This window comes from Lutjanus erythropterus, chromosome 16, assembly GCF_056507025.1.
Source record: "Lutjanus erythropterus isolate fLutEry1 chromosome 16, fLutEry1.hap2, whole genome shotgun sequence".
NCBI classification, from domain to species: Eukaryota; Metazoa; Chordata; class Actinopteri; order Lutjaniformes; family Lutjanidae; genus Lutjanus; species Lutjanus erythropterus.
In genome coordinates, this window is record NC_139332.1 from 4092198 (window position 1) to 4115367 (window position 23170).

Below are 23170 nucleotides of genomic sequence, written 5' to 3' on the forward strand. Positions count from 1 at the left end.
CATCTCAGGTCAGATGCTCTGGAGCTCAAAGTGTCTTTTGCGCCACTTAAAATGCGACACATAACACTGACGTCAAATCCTGAGCGACAGAAGTGCATCAGAGCAGCTGAGGATAGGAATGTATACCAGGCTCCTCCTTCGCTAACTTTGTTTGGTGCGACAGAAGTACTGCACCATGACTTGACAGTGCGACTGCTTGGAAAACGAGATGATGGAGCTCAATTTCTAATGTTTACACACTGGAAGCCTGCATCATCATCGTAGTTACTGACTGCCTGCAACAGTGTGGACAGTCTTGTTTGAGAAACAAATCTGATCGGCCTGCAGTCTGAATAAAGCCTAATGCAGGGCCGACACCACAGGAGTTTTGGGGCTCCGATTCAGCCCTCCCGAGAATCAGAGGAGAAATCTGGGTCGGCACTGATTACCCAGTAATGTGAAGGGTTTACAGATTCAAATTTGACATGATTTGCTCTTAGAATCCTTGGGGCCCCCCTGATTTCAAACGTATTTGATATTTCTGATTTAAAATCTGGATTCGAGGCGAACACTTTCATCCCTGCGGAATGGGAGTCAGTTTCACTATTATTTACCCAACTAGGACAGGACAAGAAAAAAATGTCAATGTGGGCGGACGGGAGTGGAAATCATAATAACAATAGGTGCATTTTTTTTATATTTGAAAACATGTGTAATGTCCTGTGTGGTCCATGGATTGACAGGAACGGGATGGGAGTCATTCTTCCGGGATTGGGACGGGACATGAGTATTTTAGTGGGAGTGGGATGGGATGAAAATCACTCCCGTGTCACTTATCTGGATGATTACATCAGCACGTAAGTGAAAGAGAGGTGCCGCCAAGCAACAGTAAACTTTAGCCCTTGTGGCTAACGCTAGCTTACATACTACCGTTGAATGATATAACTATTAAAATCTCATCTCCAGTTCTCACTGAAGAATAGACAAGCTGTGTTAACCACGTCTCTTCAAACATTTGTTAGTTAATTTGATAGGATTTTAAAACTCCTGTAGTGTAAGACCCAACCCGACAGCACCTGACTTTGAACCGAGGTCTGAAACAATTTTTATGCCTTACCATTTTTAACCTGTTAATTAATGCAATTCATCAAAACACCTGTCTTATTCATGATTCTCTCTGGAAATTGTATATCCACTTGCAACAAATGACAATCACAGACCTTGGCACAGTTAGAGAGGTTTCTAAATAATTTGAAAGTAACCAAACACAAACCCAACACAAGCCCAAGGCTTTAGGGCACGGCCACACATGCACAATATTATCTTTGGCGAATGTTCACCTCATCTTCACTTCCATTCTATGCAAGCATAAGGGCAGTGTAAGGGAGTTCAGCTTTGGTGAATTTTAACCAGCCTCAACCGACAGCAAAAAAGTGTGTGTGGTTACCTGGCTACATCCTGCACTGCTCATATAAGCACGACAAAATATGAATTTTACCTCGACAGGCTTGCCTGCATGTGTGACCGCTGCCTCTAACACAACAAAATGTCCAAAACCACGATACTCAGGTAGCAGAATTCTATCAATCAGATGTTCAGAGAGGCTGTAAACAAAGTTACCTGGCTAGTCAAACTTATTTGGAAGAGAAAACAAAAGTGAATAGTAATATTATTATCCAAGCACTTCATTGCTGACCATCCACCATAGTTTACTGATCAGCTTCTTGCTTCAACTTTGACCCACCATACTTACCATAGTTGCAGTCTGGTGAGTTCATTTTTGGCTTTAGCCCTCTGATTTTTTTTTACCAGTCTTTTCAGATCTCAGATAATTTCTTGATCAGTGCATAACTAACCCCTGTTGTAAAAAAAAGTATGAATTATTCTGTTCACATTTTGACATTCCCATTATAACACACTGTACATCAGTGTGTTTGCAGTGTGCCTAAGGACTTGACAGTCATGAGGTTTCAGCCAATCCTAACCAGGCCCATATCTGTACTGAAAGTAAACACCAGGTGACCTAATTGTGATCATGTTGAGAGCAACTCAACAAGGAACAAGTAAACCACATTCAGTTCCTATAAAGCTATAAAGTTAGAACTTTCCACTGTCATCAGTTGTACAACCATGCGTCCTTCTGTCCCTTTCTAATGTAATGATATTTGACTTCAATGCCTCTACATTCAGAAAAAATGGATAATGAGTTAATAACAGAAATTCATTGCTTCTCAGTACTCACAAAAATGACATACAACTTACTTTGTTAGATGTAATTTTTGTGAGTTTTTACCTGCTAATAATGCTACAGAATCACACTTGCCTATTGAATATGTTGAGAGTATTCTGACACCTCCTGATGACAGTCCTGGTATTAAAATTCAAACAGACTAGACATTTTGAAGCACAGAGTTCTCTAAAGTGAAGTCGTACTGAAAACTAGCCAGGTTGTAGTTGATGTCCCGGGACAGCAGCACATCTGGAATTAGGGGGAGCCCCGCCTGCATGGCCAGGACATGAGGAGCCAGAGTGAAGGGGACGTCCCCAAGCAGATCTGGGAGAGTCGAAGTTGCTTCCACCGCAGGGGTCCCTGCCATTGGCACTGTGGTGGATAAAGGGTAGGGTGCACGTTGCTTTGCGTCGGTGGGTGGAGCTGGAACTGTATAGGAAGACTGTGAGGAGAAGAAGATATGGGTTTAACATCAGTGTGCAGGGTTGACATTTTACTTTTAGATACACATTTGGTTGTCTTCTTTAGTTCTACTTTTTTAAATTAAAAAAAATGTTAGAGATGTATTTTTTTTTCCCCAAGACAGTTCCACCACAGTCCACCCTACTGTGCTGTGATTGGTTACTTTTGCTGTGCTTTGATTGGTTTAAAGCATGAGTGTAGACTGGCACTTGGTAGAAACGAGGCAGCTGTGGGAGATGAATGGATCAGAAACGGTGTCTTTCATCCAGGAGTCTGGTCTTTGTGTCCCATGTGAAGCTAAATGTCATTTTAACTTTTATACTTAATTGACTTATTATTTTCAGTTTTCAGTTGATTCAGTTTGGTTAGGTTTAGGTTAAACAACTAGTTGGGTAGTTTTGGGCTTGGGTTGGTTTACAAAAAAAATTGTGGTTTCTGGATAAAATATACCCTTTCACAACAGTAGAAAGGCTTTCTGGCAATCACACGGACATGTCGTCCAGGCACCAGGAACTAGCCAATCGCAGCTCAGTAGTAACAGCAAAGCCACAGCACAGTAGTAAATCGTGTGTTGATTGGCTGTGGCAGATACGTCTGGCCCACTTTCCATTCAGACACCAGCCTTTGCCCTCAGTCCGGCCAATTGCAACCATTTAATTAATATTGAGTGAATTCTATGCAGTGATTGACAGAGGAGAGCCATCAGTCTAGATTTGAAAAGTCACATCACATGTTGCGCTGCTCTGAGAGGTTGTAGGTCTATCCAATTGCATCCAGTCAGCAGGTCTGTCCAACACAATGCTCCAGGCTTACAAACTCAGGTCAAACTGTCAAACCAGACGGTGCTGATCAAATATTGATCAAGATTCCTTTAGATTTCCTTTATCTTTTAGCTGTAATACAAGAAAGATTGTGACCAGGCAGCTGCCATTCTGTGCCCTGCTTGGAAATGTATCAAGCACTGCCATGTCACAGTTTTCGTTGCTCTGATTGGTTGTAGGTGTTGGGGCATTTTGATCTGTGTGTGTTGATAACGACCCTTGAAAATCGAAAATAAACTTATAGGTTCCAGAATAATTCACATATGCAAATTACTCTGGGGCGGCACGGTGGTGCAGTGGTTAGCACTGCCGCCTCACAGCAAGAACGTCCTGAGTTCAATCCTCCAGCTCCCCGGCTGGGTCAGGGCCTTTCTGTGCGGAGTTTGCATGTACTCCTCTTGTCTGCGTGGGTTCTCTCCAGGTTCTCCGGCTTCCTCCCACAGTCCAAAGACATGCATGTTAGGTTAATTGGTGACTCTAAATTGCCCGTAGGTGTGAATGTGAGTGTGAGTGGTTGTCTGTCTATGTGTCAGCCCTGCGATGACCTGGCGACTTGTCCAGGGTGAACCCTGCCTCTCGCCCAATGTCAGCTGGGATAGGCTCCAGCAGCCCGCGACCCTTACGGAATAAGCGGTTACAGAAAATGAATGAATGAAAATTACTCTGGTGATGCCAGGCTACTACTAACCCTGCATGGATGTGATATGATTGCGATCGTTGTTGTATGGCCTGGCTCTGGTTATAAAAGTCTGGCTCAGGGACACTGCTGTAAATAACATGATATCAAATCTGTGTATAGACTCGCATATTCACCAATACCCAATCCAGTAATATAGCTAGCTGTATCAAAGGCCTCTCTGATACTGGTATTGGCATCAGAACAACTCTAATATTTCTTAGGATGTCTGAAAATATACTAGAGAATGATACAATAAATGATACAACACCTACAAGCTCAGAAAGTCACTTCCAACTAAACTTTTTTTGTAAAGAAAGTTTTTCAAAATACGTCATACTATTCTTCAAAGATTAGTTCTTGGAGCTAATGAACTTTTTTTTTTTTTTTTTTTTTACAGCTGAGGGCAGCACTTTAACTGCCTTTGTGCACTGCATTATGACACAATATTGTACATCAACAGAACACTCAAAAATCAAATGTTTTTTAGTATGAATACTGACATAATTTTGTCCCCTCTCCAGTCAGGCTAAAATTTGAACTTGTAGTAGGAAATATTTTGGTCAGGACCTTTGCATTAAGGTTTTAACCATGTGTTGAAACAATGTGGATTTTAGTTTGCTGGTGTGACTCTGCTCATGTCATGTGTAGTCATACACAAGGTCCTGGAAAGCGGTACTTGTCCTGAGTCATGTTTTAGATTTGTTTTGTGTACAGTGCTGTAATAAAATGCACATTCCAACATGCTGTTCCTAATTAGTGCAGTTTGCTGAAAACACAAAAACAAAGCTTTAATGCTGTCATGAACTGAATTGTGTTGGTGAATTACAGTGACCACACTGTAATCCAATGTGGCTGTAATGGTGCACATGGAAGTGGTGGAATGTTGTTTGTTCCACCATTGAGTCTTTTTAGTTGGTGGGCATCATAATGTATGTGGAGTCGATCACGTTTATTAGCTGATATGTGTATTTTCGTCACTAAATAAGCAATGATCAGGTGGAATGAAAGTGTGTTAATGCAGCAGTAAGTTAGCCAATTCTTGCTTCATTATATCACTATCAACAACATGAGATTAGTGCCTGGAGCAAGACTAAATTCCTGTATGGTGGTGACACCAGAAAAGAAAACATATCAGGGCTTGGTCTCAACAAACCAGAGCAAGTTTATTTCAAAGGAACTGCTGCCAGTGAGTTTGCTCATTTGGGAAGTTTGTGACTTGTGTGCAAATTTGTACCAGTTGTTAAACGTCTTCACATTGCTGAGTGCTGACTGAGGGAATTTACGTAACCCTGCTTGAACAAATGAGAAGCAACACCAAGAGAGCTTTCTTCTTCTTCTTATCCAGTTTGTCATGAACAAAACTGGTCATTTGTAAGCCATTTGCCAGTTGTAACCACAGCACAACCCCGCAGTCACTGTCACCAAGTTTCCAGCATTTTAGGAGGATTCCTGAAAGCAGCATTTGGTGTGACAGGGCTCTGTGCATGTAAAGCATATTTTAAGATGGATTTATACAAGATACAAGGGGTTAAAAGGTAAGATTACATGAGGCTGAATCTGGACTTAAATCTAGAAAGCTTGTGTAGTTTGTATAATGTAATTTGGTCATCGGTCTCATTTCTGTTAACAGAAGTCCCACCATAGGTACCTATGATATAGGTACTTATGGACTTAGGACTAGGACAGACACTATATTTTTAAGCACTGGCCCCACAAGCCACCAAGGCCCTAAATTTGGTGGCCAAAGTACATTTTTGGTGGCCAAAATGTGACCTTATGTTAAAACAGAATACAGAAAACCTTTATTTAACACAGCTTAACAAAGGCTTGCTTAACTGTGACACTTGTGTTGTCCACTTTTCCCATGAATTGTGATGTAGTGTTTCCTGAAGGCATTGTTTCCGATGAAAACTTAGCTCGACTTTTCAGCTAGTTGAGGAAACTATGTTCTGAGATGCGTCAGATTCTAGCCACTGAAAGTCATATTTCAACAGCCCCAACATATCCGTAGCTAGCCAGTGATGAGCACTGTTTTTGTATATTAAAACTAAACTATACAAAAAGGCACAAAGCAACTGGAATGTATGTGCAACTGTACTGTTATCATGTAGCTGCATTTTTCTCACATCAGGTAAGATTCAATTCCATTTCAGAGGGCTATGGTGTGATTATAAGACTATTATCAATGCATCTTGATGTATCAAAATTTTAAGCCTTTAAGCCAGGGGGTGCTAGTTTGATTGTATCCATCAGTGGTCGCTCACACTCAGCCATCCTCACCAAAACTCAAGGAGAAGCCTTGAACATAAACATGATATTTACATACACATATTTACATCCATTTATTTCACCATCCAGGTGGTTCAGCTGTGTTAATGATTATTTCTCTTGCCTGGTTGGAAAAGTGGGTCACAAATCTACTTGCCCCATGTCAATTTTTACTCACTCGTACAGATTGTTTTATGTATTAGCGGATAATAAATAACAACAAAAACTAAAGTTAATTGCCACGTTTGATCTAGAGCTGCAATGTTTATAAAATGTCAGAAAATAGTCAAAAATGTCCATCTAACTTTTTCAAAGTCCAGTGTTATGCGTTTAAATGTCTAGTTTTGTCAGTCTAAACCCCAAAGATATTCAGTTTATTTTCATAATAAATTAAGAAAAGCGGGAAATCCTTGCCTGTCATGGCATTTTCCTTGCCCCAGGCAAGTGGACAAACCTTATTGTTGAGCCCTGACAGATGATCATAATTTCAAGAATTGGGTTTTAAATTCCCAATTATTGACTTTTCTGCACTGTTTCATACAGTAGTCTTTAAAAAGAGATTGTCAATGCATCTAAGAGTCGATTGACCCCCCACCCCCCCACCCCAACATCCGTCAATGCATAGCCTATTAAAAAATTATGTATTTCAGCTATCAGTTACATTTATTGAATCAGAATCAGTTTGTAGTTTCACAGCAATCCCTGGCCTCATGCTCACTTATATAAACATGATCCTATTAAGCTCCATGCAGAAAATGAGAGCACTGGTATTGGATCGGTACTCAGTAAAAGCAGATACGCTAAGTTGAGACATCAGAATTGTTCTGGGATAGAAACCTTGGAGAGTGGTGCTCCTACAACTTGTGTAGTCACTCAGACACAGAAAATGTGGAACTGTTTCACTCTCAGAGCTAACAAAATTACATAACCAAACATCAAAAGCCCTGTTCAAATGAATATATGTGAACACACATTCTTAATTTTGCTGATATAAAACATGCAAGCACATTTATTCTGTTGTTCTCATTGTGCTATTAGACATTCATGATCATTAAAGTGATAACTGCTTTACTTTTTACAGTGTTTTGTTTAGAGTGCTTATTCTGTAACACTGCTTGGCTTCTTTTTTGCTGCAGTGTGCTATCGAAGCTTTACACGTTTCAGTTACTACTGATATTAAAATCATTATATGGGTATCTTGAGAGCGCAGACAGCAGCCTTCATTTCTGTAACATCCTAAGGAAGGAAGTTGCAAAGGCGTAGTCCCCAGTACCATTATACTTGACAGCTGTGCTTCTACAACTGTTGACCGGGTGCTGAACATACACATGCAATATGCAGAAATGACTTTAGGGTCATAGGGTGTATGTGCAAGAAAAGCTCAAGAAGTTGAAACCATCGTTGCAAAATTAAAGAGAAAACACAGTGTTGTGTTCTCACTCTTACCCTTTGTAGAAAGAAATGTTCTTCTACACGTTCTTTTTCACTGAGAGTGAGGTTGTTTGATGAGTTTCTCTAATGTGGCTGTGGTTTACACGTGCATTGCACAGAAAACACTCTTGCCTTAACCAGTCTTTGACATCAGTTATTTTTCGTTGCATTCAGTGCCCTCAGAGCAGCGCAGGCCAGGATATGAGATTGGCAGATTTGAGACTTTGTTTTGTGCTTTAACATATAATTAAAGGCAAATGTGACACTAAATGCAGAGAAGATGTTACAGGAAATGGTTATTCCTCTGCAATTACGAGGCCGAGGTTTCCTGTGGGACTGCAGCGCAGGGCGGGTGGAGCAACACGGTCCCAGGTCTTGTTTTCTGTTATGATCTGCAACATAAAGTTTCTATGAACCAGAGCATGAGATCCTACACCTGGGAATGATTTTGATGGACACCATGAATATAAGAGCAAGAAGTTTGTTCCTGCATGTATTTATGAAAATAAGTACTGTATCAAAGACAAACTATATGAACATTATGAAAATAAACTGAAAAACCTTCTGTTTGCATGACTGGTACATAACACTTTCTATCTCAAAACCCAGCAGTGAAATTTGCACTTATGTAAATGTAAATATGTTTTACTGGAAAATGACTGAAGCTAAAGTGACTCATTACAATATTAGTTAATGCTGGATTAATGTTGTAATGTTGAGGGACAGTCAAAAGAAACTGTGAGAATATTAAGCCTCATTTAAATATTAAAAAAATAAAATAAAATTTTACAGTTGTATTTCTCTTTTAAACTTGCTGCTCATCTCCCAGCTGAAACTACTAAACTAACACACAGCGGTGACCATCGATTGCTGATGGCCAGTTGGAAAATAATATTTAACCCAACCCTATTAGCTAATATTACGGCAAACTACCATTGTGCATGTATGACTAGTGCAGTTAATACATTAAGTTGATATAAATTTGTTCAATAAATGTCCATAGTTTTTTAGAGATAATGCTTTTATTTTATTCAATAAAAGTTGTTCTAAATCTTGACACACGTCATATGTAAACTAGACAGACGTCTCAGTGATCATTACTGTGCACAAATGTACTGTACAGAGGCCTCAAGACACAGCAGACACATAGAAGCCTTAGCCATGGAAGCAGGACATGCTTTGCAAGTGCACTAAAAAATTGTAAGCAAAAACCCATTACAATACTAGTTAATGTTGGACTAATACTGAGGGACAGTAAAGAGAAACTGTGTGAACGTTAAGCCTCATTTAAAGATGACTACATAACAAGTAGTAGGTTTGATGTCGGTAACGCTAATGTTAGCTCAGCTAGGGTTAGCGTTGTTGTTATACAGAAGCCTGTTCTGCTCCATGCAGGAATGTGTGTGTTGCTACTAGGGCTGTGACGATAACCACATTACCACAGTACCACGGTCATGCGATCTCTACCGCAAATTTTATTTTGAAGGGTCAATCTTATGTTGAGATCAGCGCATTGATCTAGTAATACGCCTAAGGATAAGTGCTGTCACATACAAGTCAGGAACACAGCCTCTGATTGGTCAACAAACTCATCCCAAGGCATCTGGTTGTAAAATGTCTACATAACAGTCCCTCCACGAAGTTGTGATCGCAACAATTCATGCAAATTCAACTAATCTCTGTGAATTCTACACAGCCTTTCAATTTAGTCCAAACTCAACAAACAACTTTTCTGCAAAATTGTCCAATTATTGTTGCTTCCTGTGAGTTCTAGCAATCATAGCATCATACATGCACATCTCAATGAACTGACTCAATATTTAGTTTTACTGTTCACTAATTTTGAGCTGTTTGACTGAGTTTCCACTCCAAAAAGATTTTGCTTCTGTGTGGAATATCCCCAAGGCACACTTCTGCATTTACAAATAAGACATTTTTTTAAGGTTTTGGAATTCTGAGCCTTTTTGGTAAAGTTAGAGAGAGTGATTTTGTTCTCCAACAAGTTGCATTTGATTTTAACGAATTATACCAACTTTCTTTTACAATTTTCACATGCTCCTGCAATTTTTAATTGCAAAAAATGCCTTAAAAACATCACAACGAGTATCCCATTTTTTTGAAAAGCTGCCGTGAAATCAGGCATTTTAGGCCTCAACTATTCCGAAAGCAGCCCGGGAAATTGTGGCGAGACTGAAATAAGCAGCATCAGTGTTAACATGCTTCTTGTAGCTCCAGCATTCTGGTTACAAACACAGGATGTTGCTTAGCTCAGGTCAACAGCTTTTAGAAGTTGTCTTCAATCTACATCTGGACATTTTTGAATCTGTTCTGTGGGATAATACTGACCCCCAACTGTTTGCCACACTGTTTTACATGTGTGTGTGTTTGAGTGTGTGTGTGTTGCACATGTAGGCTTTGGTGTGAGGTCACAAAGTTGGTGCATATCAGTACTTCCAGTTGTACCATGTGACTAAAACTGGAGGGATGAGCCGCTTGCTGACTGTGTGACATGTGGGAGCTCCAGGAAGCCATATGGACCAAGTGTGCGCACACACACACACACATAGAGAGACACACACCACTCTCCACAAAAATGTCCTTAATTAGAAACTAAGTAATTAACACTAACATATTAAGGCTCCTAAAGTGACTGTAACTACATGAGAAGGCCAGCAGAGCCCTTGTGGAGGCGGTATGTGTCTCAGCTCAGTTTAAAGACAGCGTGGTGAATGGTAGTGGCACATTTTGGCACGCTGGCTCAGCCTGAGCCCCCAGCACCTGTCAACATCACAGCAGTGGAGATTGTTCTGTATGAAGCATGCAGGACAGGGCCAGCTGGGATCCAAAGCTGAATCACTCAGTTTGTGATGAAAAACAAGACCGTTCCAGACTGTTTTCTGCTCTGAAAACAAGATGTTTTCTCCCTCTAATTGCTCTGATTATTGAGCTCCACAATCCTGGTTACAGTACCACAGGGTGCACTTTATATCCTCAACTGAAAACCTCAGCGAGCTCACCTTTGATGGCTGCACTATGACGTTTGTTGATGGCTGAGCGATGTTCATGGTCTGCACCCGCCTCCTCTGTTCTTCAACTGTCTCTCCTGCACAAGACATGTATTGATCATTTACTGATATAAGAACATTAAATTAAAATGGCATCATTAAAGCGAAGTTCAGATCAGCTCTTCAGTTATCAAACATTCACTGTGAAGTACGGTTTTCTCACTGTACTGACATGCATGGATACCAGCTGCTGCTCACAGTTTTAGAAATGTAGTACATGATGTTGAGCTTAAGAAACCAGTAGGCAATAAATCAACTGAAGATGCTCTGTAAAACTAAAGAAGTAATAAATAAATAAAAACAAAATGCAATGATGTGCAAATCTTTTTTGACACAATTCAGCAGTATTTTGTACAAGTAAAAAGACAAGATATTTGAAGTTCAACCTGATAAACTTAATGATATAACACTCAGTATTTGTGAACTGAGGACACTAATTGTTGAAGTTTTAAAGTGAAATTCTTTCTCATTCTTGCTTGATATACGACTTCAGCTGCTCAACAGTTTGGGGTCTCTGTTGTTGTATTTTGTGCTTCATAATGCACCATGTATTTTCAATGGGAGACAGATCTGGACTGCAGGCAGGTCAGTCTAGTACCTGAACTCTTTTACTAAGAAGACACACTGTTGGAACACGTGTACAATGTGTCTTGGCATTGTCTCACTGAAATAAGCAGGGACGTCTCTGAAAAAAAAACATTGTCTGGATGGCAGCATATGTTGCTCCAAAACCTGTATGTACCTTCAGCATTAATGGGGTCTTCACAGATGTGACAGTTACCCATGATGCCATAGGCACTAACACATCCCCATACCATCACAGCTGCTGTTTTTTGAAGTTAATGCTGGTAACAATCTGGATGGTCCTTTTCTCTTCAGCCTGGAGGACACAATGTCCATGATTTGTGATAACAGTCTGAAATGTGGACTCATCAGAACACAGGACACTTTTCCACTTTGCGTCAGTCCATCTCAGATGAGCTCAGGTCCAGAGAAGTCTGCAGTGTTTCTGCATGTTGTTGATATATGTCTTTCTCTTTGCATGGTAGAGTCTTAACTTGTATTTGTAGATGTAGAGACAAACTGTGTTTACTGACAACAGTTTTCCAAAGTGTTCCTGAGCCCATGTAGTGTCCTTTATACAATTATGTTGGTTTTTAATGCAGTGCTGCCTGAGGGGTCAAAGGTCACAGACATTCAGTGTTGGTTTTCAGCCTTGACCCTTACATGCAGAGATTTCTCTGGATTCTCTGGACCTAAATGATATTACAAACTGTAGATGGTAAATTAATTAATTCCTGCAGTTTTGTGTTGAGAAGAAACTTTAACTGTTGGACTATTTGCCCACGCAGTAAGTGGTGAACCTCACCCCACCATGCTTGTGAATGACTGAGCTCTTTGAAGACGCCCCTTTAATCCCTGATCATGATACTGTCAGCTGTTTACCTGTGGAAGGTTCCAAACAGGTCTTTTTTGAGTGTTCCACAACTTTCACAGTCTTCTGTTGCTCCTGTCCCAACTTTTTTCAAACACAATGCAGGCATCAAATTCAGAATAAGTGTATATTTACAAAAAACAATCAAGTTTATCAGTTTGAACATTAAATATCTTGTCTTTGTGCTGTATTTAATTGAAAATAATTTGCAAATCATTGCATTTTGCTTTTATGTACGTTTTACACAATGTCACAACTTATTTTTGAATTGGGGTTACAAAATAAACCACTTTTTTGCATTTAATTCATAACAATTGCTAAATAAATACAATCTTTAGATCTACTTTAAATCTGACTTTCTTTATAATACACATTTTGGCCCCATAGACCTGCTCCACTACCATGACTGTAAAACAACATAACAAAAGTGCTGAGAATTGATACAGAGTTTTTTTTCCTTTAGAAAAAACAGGGTTAATGCGGGGGATTATTGGTGCTGTATGAGTGATTTTCTGATCACATTAATGGATTAAAAAGCATTAGGAGTGCTGGGAATGAGCAAACACAATTTCACTGTATTACCATAAGTATTGTGAGCTGAGCTTCATGCCTCTTTATGGCCGAGTGGTTAAATATTGCCCCCATTTTGCTTTTATCCTGTGATCAGGAACGACTGTGGTTAGCTGCACATTGTTCAACGGCTCAGTTCCATTCAGAATCAACAACCCTGTAGCTGCCGATTGGAGGAAATGTTCACACCAATGTTAAGAGCTACAAATGTGCCAGAAGATCCAAGTCAGATCGTGTATTCATGTCTCTACCTATTTTAAGGCTGTGCTGGGGGCCCGGGCAGCGGGCTGCTGTCACTGAGCCTATTAATTAAATCTCTGTCGTCAACAGGCTCAAACACTGAGTGAGCAGAGGGGCTGATGGGAGGAGAAAGTGAGAAGGTAATGATGTTCTTCTTCTATGTCCACACAGTGGGATCATTCACACTGATGTCTCTGTGTCTGATCTCAGCTCAGTGTGTCTCCACAGCAGCTTCCCTGATGGAGGAGGCGTGTTTTCCTCGGGGATTACACCCAGTCCAAAGCCCTCTTTGTGTGTGTGTAGATTATATCTGCCATCATCTGATCTGCCATCAGTTTACATCATGCTGCTTCTCACAAGTTGTCTGTTGACATCTATTATTGTTGCAAGTGTTTTAAGTGATAAATGTTGAATAATATTTTTATAAATAATATTATTAAGGGGACAGTTCACTCCCAAATCAAAATCCCCTGGCCTACAGTGCTATTTATCCATCTAGATGGTTTTGGTGTGAGTTGTCAAATTTTGAGAGATATCTGCCTTCTCTCCAGTATACTTACTCTATACTAGTTCCTACATGAAACTGCTCACAACAAGGTCTGTGGATTATCTTCAGTAATCAGGTCATGATTTTTGGAACAAGACACTGGTTTTGAATTTGAGCACCACAGGCCATTAAGTCCCATTATATTGCAGAGAAGGCAGAAATCTCTATGGCCGATATCAACAAAACTCTGTAACTCACACCACAAAAATCTAGATGCCAGGGGAAAAATATATATTCTTGATTTGGAGTGAACTGTCCCTTTAAATAAATAAATGGGTGTATAAATTAAAGGGACAACAATGTGCAAACAATTCATTTTATGTTGATGTAAATGCCTTCAAATTCAAAAACTGCAAATTAAGAATGAATGATTAGTTATTCCTGTGACTAACTATTACTTTCTTCATCTAATAACCTGTCAGTCATTTTTTCAATCAATCAATTAGTTGTTTGGTCCATAAAAAGTCAGAACATGGTTCCCAAAGCCCAATGTAATGTCCTCAAATGTCTTGCTTTGTCCACAACCCAAAATATTCAGTTTACTGTCACAGAGGAGTAAAGAAAGCAGAAAATTCACATTTGAATTAGCTAATATAAGGTTTCAGCTGACTGAGTTAGTCGAGATAGGTTTTTATCTGCAGTGATGGGACAGTAGGAGTGGAATGATATATCGATCTGGATCAATATATCAATTAAGTGTTCAGTGATTCAATAATATTGATGCAAAGTGAAAATATCAATCCATATCATCATCTTTAGGATATGCCTTTATTTTGAAAACCCCATAGCATTTGTGTGTCACAAATGTCTAAAGAGTTCAGTCATAAAATTGTCAAATCAAATGAGTTGAGATAAATGTAACTGAATATTTTAAATGGACATATGATATGTCTGACATTGATCTCAAGCCCCTGAATTGAATCAAATCGAACTTGTATCGTTGCAGACTTTGTGATAATAGCAAATATCATATCTGTGTCCAAGGAATCAATATATAACATCATATTGTGAGGAAACCTGTGATTTACACATGATGAGATGCTCACTTGATTCATCTGACTCAGCCTCCTGAAGCCTCTGAAGAATATCAACCTCAGCTACAGTTTGGAAAGCCTGACTGTGGAACCACGTTAGCAAGGACCAGTATGAGCCAGACAGGCACCTGACTGTTGTTTTAGCAATTCTACTTATTTAGCAACACAAAGCTGAAAAGCCTGTCTGCCTGCAGAGCTTAAATGAATGTTAAACAGCGCCACCATCTGGCTTATCGAGGTCATTCTTTAAAACAATTCATGTGTATTTGACTGCAGAGCCCAGGGTCAAACATGCAGTCCCTGAAAAGACCTGGAACCCTAAATTACTCTCAATCATTCTTGACAACACAGAGCACAATAAACACAATGAAAGGACTGTATAGCATTACTGTTGATAATGTTACGAAGCAGGAAGCAGGTTTGAATAGTTCTTTCCTCTTAGAGAACAAATGGTTTCTGCTGTCATGGCAATTTAGCAACAAAGAGTCCAAATGTTTGCATCTAAGTGCAGCCAGCTGGTTAATAAATGTGTTAGGCTTTGTTCTTTTTTTCTTCATGGAACCACAAAATAATAACCTGAGACTGGAGCCCATTGTGCCACCCAGAAACACCCAAACTGTACACAGGCACATCATTTTACCAAATACCATCGCCAGAGCTGTGTTATTACTCCCAACTGTTGGAGTCCTTTTACCTTTGGCTCAACTGACTGTGTTTCTTTTGAAGCTCCTATACAGGAAATGTTCTGCACATGTGGTAAAGCCCCACAGTACACTGCTGAACTCATTCACACACACACACACACACACACACACACACACTGTTGACAGCAAGCTACCATGGAAGGTGCTGCTCTGACCATCACATGGACTTGGGGTTCTTGCCTCAGGCACCACAGCCGGCCCCTGCTGCCCCCCATTAAGATACTGACAACTGTTTTCAGAATTGTTTAGTATATTTTCAAGAAAAGAAATGCATTCACTGGTCTCAGCCTCTCAAATGTCAGAGTTTGATCATCTTCTTTGTTATATGGAACCGGATATCTTTGGATTTTGTACAATAATAAGCAAACTAAGTGCCTGCTTAGGGCCCCTGTAGCCACCAGAGGGCCCTGAAGAGAGCTTGAAAAGTATTTCAGATATATTGTTGTCAATAGTTAAAAGGTGGCTAGCTAATACTACTGGTTTAATAAATTCTAGTTGCCTCTGTCAGAGCTGGTGTCACGTTCATGCACAAAGAGAAACCTGTTACTTTGAATATTAAAGTGCAAATTAACACCAGACCAGTCTGAGAGTTATCTACCTTTTTAAGTTTAAAAACCATAGAAGAGTAAAAACAAGGCTGACATTAGCATGATGTAAACAACACAGCCACAACTAGTAAAATTGACAATGGGTGTATTATATTTGCTGTATGTGTGAATGATCAAGCAATAACAATAGTCAATAATAATGATAATGACAGAAAGCAGTCACCAGATTAGTTAAAATGAAACTAACAGTTAGTCACAGCCCTGCAGTTATGTTAAAACCGCACTGTCGCTCCCTTTAGAACAGTTCCTTTAGAACACTTTTTCAAGCTAAACTGAAAATCTGAAGGGACCCCTTAACTCCTACAACCTACAACCCCTTAACTAAAAACTTTTTAACCTATATTAATTTTAATACAGTACAAAGACAAGATGTTCAAACTGATAAAATGTATTATTTTTGGTAAATATACACTTATTGTGAATTTGATGCCTGTCTCTGAAAAAGACGTTGTGTAGATGGCAGCATATGTCGCTCCAAAACGTGTATGTTATTTTCAGCATTAATGGGGCCTTCACAGATGTGACAGTTACCCATGATGCCATGGGCACTAACACACCCCCATATCTTCACAGCTGCTGTCATTTAAAGTTAGCACTGGTAACAACCAACTTTGAATTTTCCAAACAGGAGTTTTTCTGAGCTTTCCACAGCATTCCCATTCTTTTGTTGCTCCTGTCCCAATTTTTTGGAAAATGTTGCAGGCATCAAATTCAGAATGAGTGTATATTCACCAGAAACAATAAAGTTAATCAGTTTGAACATTAAACATCTTGTTTTTGTACTGTATTCAATTGAAGTCATAAAGGATTTGCAAATCATTGCACTCTGTTTTTATTTGTTTTACACAACGTCCCAACTTTTTTGGAACTGGCGTCATACTTACCACTAGAAACTCATGACTTCTCCATGACTCCATGACTTTCGCTCTATCATTATTCTCTCTATCATCTCTATCACTAATCAACTATTAAATCAATCACCAACTATTCTGATAATTGGTTCAGTCTGAGTATTTTCAGCTTCTTAAATGTGAATATTTTCTGGTTTCTTTACTCCCCTCTGACAGTAAACTGAATATCTTTGGGTTGTGAGTAAAACGAGACATTTGAGAACGTCATCTTAGGCTTTCGGAAAAAGTGATTGACATTTTTCACCATTTTCTCACTTTTTAAAATAACTATTAATCAAGAAAATTATCAACCAATAACTGACTATGAAAATTATAATTAGTGTCAGCCCTAAATCACATCACTCTCGTTTTGAAAAGTGTTATTATTATGAAGAATAAGCTTTTATATTATTTTATCAATTAAGTGACTCTTCTCTCCATCTGGTGACGGGGGTTGATGCCTCAGATTGTTTTGGGGGGTTTGTTGGTTTCTGCCTGGACAACCAAACACAGACAGAAGAGAGGGGACATTTCCACGGTGTCCGACAGCCTCACCCTGCTGGGACTTTCCACAGCCTCAGCCCGGTCTGGCCTGCCTGACACAGTGACGAGCTGCCCACCTGTTATCTGCTCCTGCGTGGGACCACGGACTCAGCTCTGGACATCTGTTCTGATCACTTCAAATCTACCAGAGGCTCCGTGAGCGAAAGAGAAAACTTTACATTTAAGAGCAAATTCACCCTGCAGCGCTTTGAGCCCCTGATGGAACCTCAGATGACCGAGCTGTATTTGGGACGCCTCGTCATTATTGACACGTCTGAGTTTATATTAGCCGTTCGGCAGCTACGTTGCTAATTATAAGGCCATCTTTGATAAGAGGACATGACTAACTGGTAAGCAGGGAGTTTACAGTGAACGTCTGTGAGCTCAGTTGGTCGCCTCAATCTGAAAGAGAAAGCCTGGCTCTGACACTTGTTCTGCTCTGCCAAAAATAACACGCAGCTCCTGACCATCTGTGTCGGCTTCACCAGCTCTCCCAATTAAACCCACGAGAAGGAAATAATGCCGCTCTTCTCTGGGAGATGAAGTCAAATCAAGTTTTTATTTAGGGTGAACCTTGATCCATACGGATTGTTGTGTTTTGAGGTAAAAACAGATGGCTTACACACAGTAACGTGGGAGGAGATACTGTACAATCACTGAGGTAACGTCAGGTCAAACATTAAAATAAAACTAATTTTATACAAACCATATTATGCAATGTTGAGGCTGTTATGAACAACAGAATGTATCCTAACTGCCAATGAAGTTTTATTTCAGGGATTTTTATGTTCTCTGCTGCCTAAACTTGTATTCAAGCTCATCTAGCAAAAAATCAGTTTGATAAATAGGATTGTTCTGATATCAATATCAGTATCAGAAATGCCTCTGATACAGCCTAAAATTCTGGATTGAGTATCTGCAAGTATGTGAGTCTAGGACCTCTTATTAACTTGCCCAACATTATCTCATGGTTCTCCTGACTGCATGGGGTTTTTCAGTAATGTGATAACAGAAGGGTGTAAAAGAGGTCATCTCTAGAAATTGATGATTTAGTATTGATTCATTTTTAGCAAGTCACACACTGAGGAAATTGTGAAATCTGTGATATTGCAGATTTTGTCATTTGGTGAAGAATGATCACGAGGCGACAGCGAACCGACCTAAACATCCTGTGCTGATACTTCCTGTTGTCTTATTCTCTTCACAGTCACAGCCAGGACTGTGACTTTTACATTTTGGCAACAAAACCTGAAGTGAGAAGAGCAAACGCTGCTGACGGTTTCTTTTGATTCAATGCACTGTCACTGTTCTGGTATGAAGAGGAGGGGTCTGAGGCGAGAGGGCGATTTACAATCTGCATACTAAGGAGAAAATGTCACTCTTCTGAGGTCTGCTCCAAAATTTAAAGTCCCTGTCCTGGCTCCATAAAAACACTGTGAATGCCTGTTATTAACTAGAAACCAGATCGCATCCAGCTGCAGTCAAGTTACAGAATTAAAAAATACACAAAGACTAATTCATAATTAAGCAAATGTTCATTAGTTCATTAGTTTTGGGGCTGACCAGTTCCTCTTACAGCACATGCTATATAAGGAACAGTTAAAGGAACATCACACCAAACTCTGTTCAAAATTCTGTCACTTTAACAGCACCCTGCTAACAGGCAGTGGTAGATATTTCCAGATCATTAGGAGCCACCCTCAAAACTAAAATACACCAAAATGCTACTTGGTGCTTTAAAGATATAGGAGAAAAAACAGCCAAATATTGTGTACTATGAATAAATGCCAACATGTCATTGTACATATGAGGTTAAGTTTCTCACCAATGATAACAAAGCCTCCATCTACTTCCTTCTCGGGTGTCGACTTCTTCGAGTCTTTACGGAGTCCGAGGAAACTGAACATGATTATTCTCTGTCAACACAAGAAATGAAGGGTTAGACCAACAGTCATGGTGTTAACGAGAGCTGCCAGGAGTCATTTCATCAAACGCCACCTAAAGTGTGAGAAAAGATTAGTTACACTCAAAGTGCAACTGACAGAAATTCTTTGCTTCATTTAGAGATTTGTTCTCAACGCAGTCAAGAAATCTGACAGCAGTTTTGCCCAGGGGGCACTTCTGCAGTTGCCAAGGGGTACCAGGAAACATTGAAGAGAAGCTCAACTAATTTGTGTGTATATATCCACTTTTACTGAGTCAGCTCGAACACCTGAAGTACAGCTAACAGGCACGAGGAGAAGTCTACAGATAACAAGTTTGGGATAATGGTTGAAAACGTTAGCTAAAAGTAAAGAGTAAATATCAGATAATTATCTATTCATTGTATTTCACTCATTTATCCATACCTTAAGCAAAGCTTAAATGTGACGTAGTAGCTAAGAGTAATTGATAACCAGTTGATATAGTTGGCTTAAAGCAAGGTGAAGAGAGCCAAGGGATAAAGTGTTCAAAAAGTTATAGGTAATAGGTAAGTAGTTGAAATAGACAGATAAAGGTAACAGAAACAGTTGAAATGATTAGATAAAAGTAAGTGATAAATGGCCAGGATTGTTAGCTTAAAGTAACAGATAAACAGTTGAAATTAATAGATTAAAGTAAGGAGTAAATGGCTAAAATTCTTAACTTAAAATATCGTATACACAGTTGAAACAGTTCAATTAAAGTACGTGTTAGCTTAAAGTAAGAGATTAACAATTGAAATAGTTAAATATAAGTATAAGGTAAGTTGCTAAAATTGCTAGATTAAAGTAATGTATAAACACTTGAAAAAGTTTGATTAAAGTAAGTGACAAATGGCTAAAACTGTGAGCAGAAAGTAACAGATAAACAGATGAAATAGTTTGATAAACATAAGGGATAAATGTAAATAATAATAATAAATAAATTATAAATTATAATTATAATTATAAATAATAATAAATTTGTGAGCTTTAAGTAAGAGATTAACAGTTGAAATAGTTAAATATAAGTTTGTGTTAATTGGCTAAAATCATTGTCTTAAAGTAATGGATAAACAGTTGAAATGGGGCTAAAAGTATTACAAAAAGTCACGACAGAGCAAAAGTAGTGGATACATTGTTGAAATCGCTTAAAGTAATGGATAAATGCTTGAAATAGTTAAATAAAAGTCATTGATAAGTGATTAAAATAAATTGCTTTAAGTGATGGAAAAAAAGAGTTGAAATAGATAAAAGTAAGGTTTAAAAAAGCTAAATGCAGGCCTATGAATAAAGTTTTCACATAGAAGTAATGGATAAATGGCACAGAGACTTATATAAACATTTGAAATAGTTAAATAAAAGTAAGTGATAGGTGGCTTAAATTGTTACTTTAAAGTAAAGGATAAACAATGGAAAAAGCTCAAATGAGTGCAAAAAAAAAAAAACATGAAAAAGTAAAAGTGATGGATACATTATTGAAATAGCTTAAAGTGATGGATAAATGCTTGAAGTAGACAGATTCAGCTTTGTGAGGATGGGGACCTCAGGAACACACTGGTTGGGGCAGAACAACTATGGTCAAAATGATTCCATTGAGAATCGGGTCTGAGAGGATACTTTCATTTCCACTTTCATTTCCAACGCAGGAGATTACAGCATTAATTGTGTGTGTGGTTCTTATCACACACACGAGTCAACAAAGGACAAGAGAAAAAAGGTTGATTGTCCCTGCAGGCTGAGCTGAGCTTTAGTATATGCTTTAAGTAAACAGTTGAAATAATATCCAAAGCTAATGGATCAGTGGATTAAATAGTTAACAGTGATAAAATGGCTGAAATGTCCAGTACCTGTCACTCTCAGGTAACAGCAGAGTGAATTTAAACTGAAGTGAACATTTACAGTTCAACTGTTCAAATAAAACACAATACCCTACTTAAATTCAGTTCAAAAGAACAGGTTAGAACAGAACAGGTGGTCAGTGAACGGAACCTCTGGTCTAAACTATAGAGGGTTAACGACAAAAACAAGCTTTCTTGGAAAAAAAGAACATTTAACAATTCTGATATCAGGGAAGAGGGGTTCATTAACCCGACTTCATAATAACGTCATGTGACAGCGACCCGGAGGAGTTAAGTATCGATTTCAAATAAATGAACAGCTATAAGCAGCTGCAGCCAAAATCCAGTTTACGCTTAACTCTTAATGTCGTAGGATTTATCGCTGTTTTTCCTGTTTAATAACACATTATAAAAAGTCTGTCCTCTGCTCGTGTCTTCACAGGTTCATTAAAACAGTCAGCAGCAGTCTGTACAGTGACAGTGTCTCTCTTACTGTTGTCGTCTTCACATGAACTTCACAATATGGACATTAAAGTCAGTTCATGGTTCTCTGCTGGTTCTCCTTCACTTAGTTTGGTTCCACTCGGTTAATTTCAGCTCACTGTTACTCTGCTGAGCGTTAATGTTACTAAACTGTTATGAACTGTGGGCTTTAACCTGATTAATCCTCCGTCAGTACTTCGTCCGTGCAATATCATCCGTATTGTTATGTTATGATGCCGATGTCACTGGTCTCCATTTCCTCAACGTCCGTGTAGAAACTATGAATACCACCCGTAGTTCCTCTACAATCTAGTCCTTCCTTCAGTTCTTTTTCTTTCTTTCTTTCTTTCTTTCTTTCGTTCTTTCTTTCTTTCAAAATGTGCTGCTTTTTTATTTTCAGTCTATGTAATGTCACAATATAGTTTATAATTTATGTGTGTGGTTTCTGTGACTGTAGTATTTACCATATAAAATAAAAAGGATCTTTCTTTCTTTCTTTTTTTAGCAGTTTCATTCTTATCACGAAAAGCATAATGTGTCTTTTCAGTAAATGAACAGCTGAACCAGTCAAAAACTTAAAGAAATATTCTGTATCTGAACAAAATCATTTTATACTACATTCTTAAACAAATAGCATAAGAAATACCATAAAACAAGATATTCTCTCAGTCACACAACGGGGAAATTGTTACAGCAGCAAAGTGGATAGAAAAAAATATAAGAATAAGCAATACATTTTTTTAAATAAAAATCTAAAAACATAAGCAAGGGGAAATATTTAGAAGATTAACTATTTCAACAGAGAAAATATAAGAGTAGGAACACTACAAAAAGAGGAAAAGGTGAAAATAGGAACATTATATACAATATAGAGAGACTCAGCAGTATACATGATTGCACAGAGGGAATATTGATAAAGCACGCAGAATGATGATACACCTGACTGACTGAAGAAAAATGACAAATACTCTTATTTAAAATATTAATTTACTGAAAGAACACCAGTTTTATCGTTCTGAAGTCGTCTTCATAAAGCTGCAAAAATGCTTAAAGCAGTAAATGAATGCATCTTTGCATGACCACTTCTATGATATTATGCTCTTTGCTCTTTTCTTTTCTTATTAAACTTTTATACAATTTTTCGAGCAAAAACACACTTTTCTCTTTTAATTTTTATTTTAGAAAACATATGCACATGAACAGTGTGTACACACAATCTACAGGGGAACATATACAAGGTAACAAGAGCGATTTTTTAAAAAAGAAAATAATACAAATAATAAAACGTAATACAAATTTAAATAAATGCTTCATCAGACATAAGACATTTTTAAATACATAATTAGTTTCAATTTCCTTATTATTCTTAAGTCCTCTTAATGTGGTGCAATATTAAGTGC

The 23170-nt window shown here is 38.5% G+C and overlaps 1 protein-coding gene across 1 annotated transcript; it reads right to left on the reverse strand.

Annotated features, from left to right (window-relative positions):
• Positions 1 to 1825: 1825 nt before the first annotated feature.
• On the reverse strand, positions 1826 to 22023 carry umad1 (UBAP1-MVB12-associated (UMA) domain containing 1). The gene is made up of 4 exons (XM_084739277.1): positions 21781 to 22023; positions 19332 to 19422; positions 10888 to 10973; positions 1826 to 2651 (listed from the first exon to the last, which is right to left on the reverse strand). Exons 2-4 carry the CDS (start codon positions 19411 to 19413, stop codon positions 2370 to 2372), a joined length of 450 nt encoding a protein of 149 aa, XP_084595403.1. The 5' UTR covers positions 19414 to 19422; positions 21781 to 22023; the 3' UTR covers positions 1826 to 2369.
• Between the last annotated feature and the right edge of the window lie 1147 nt (positions 22024 to 23170).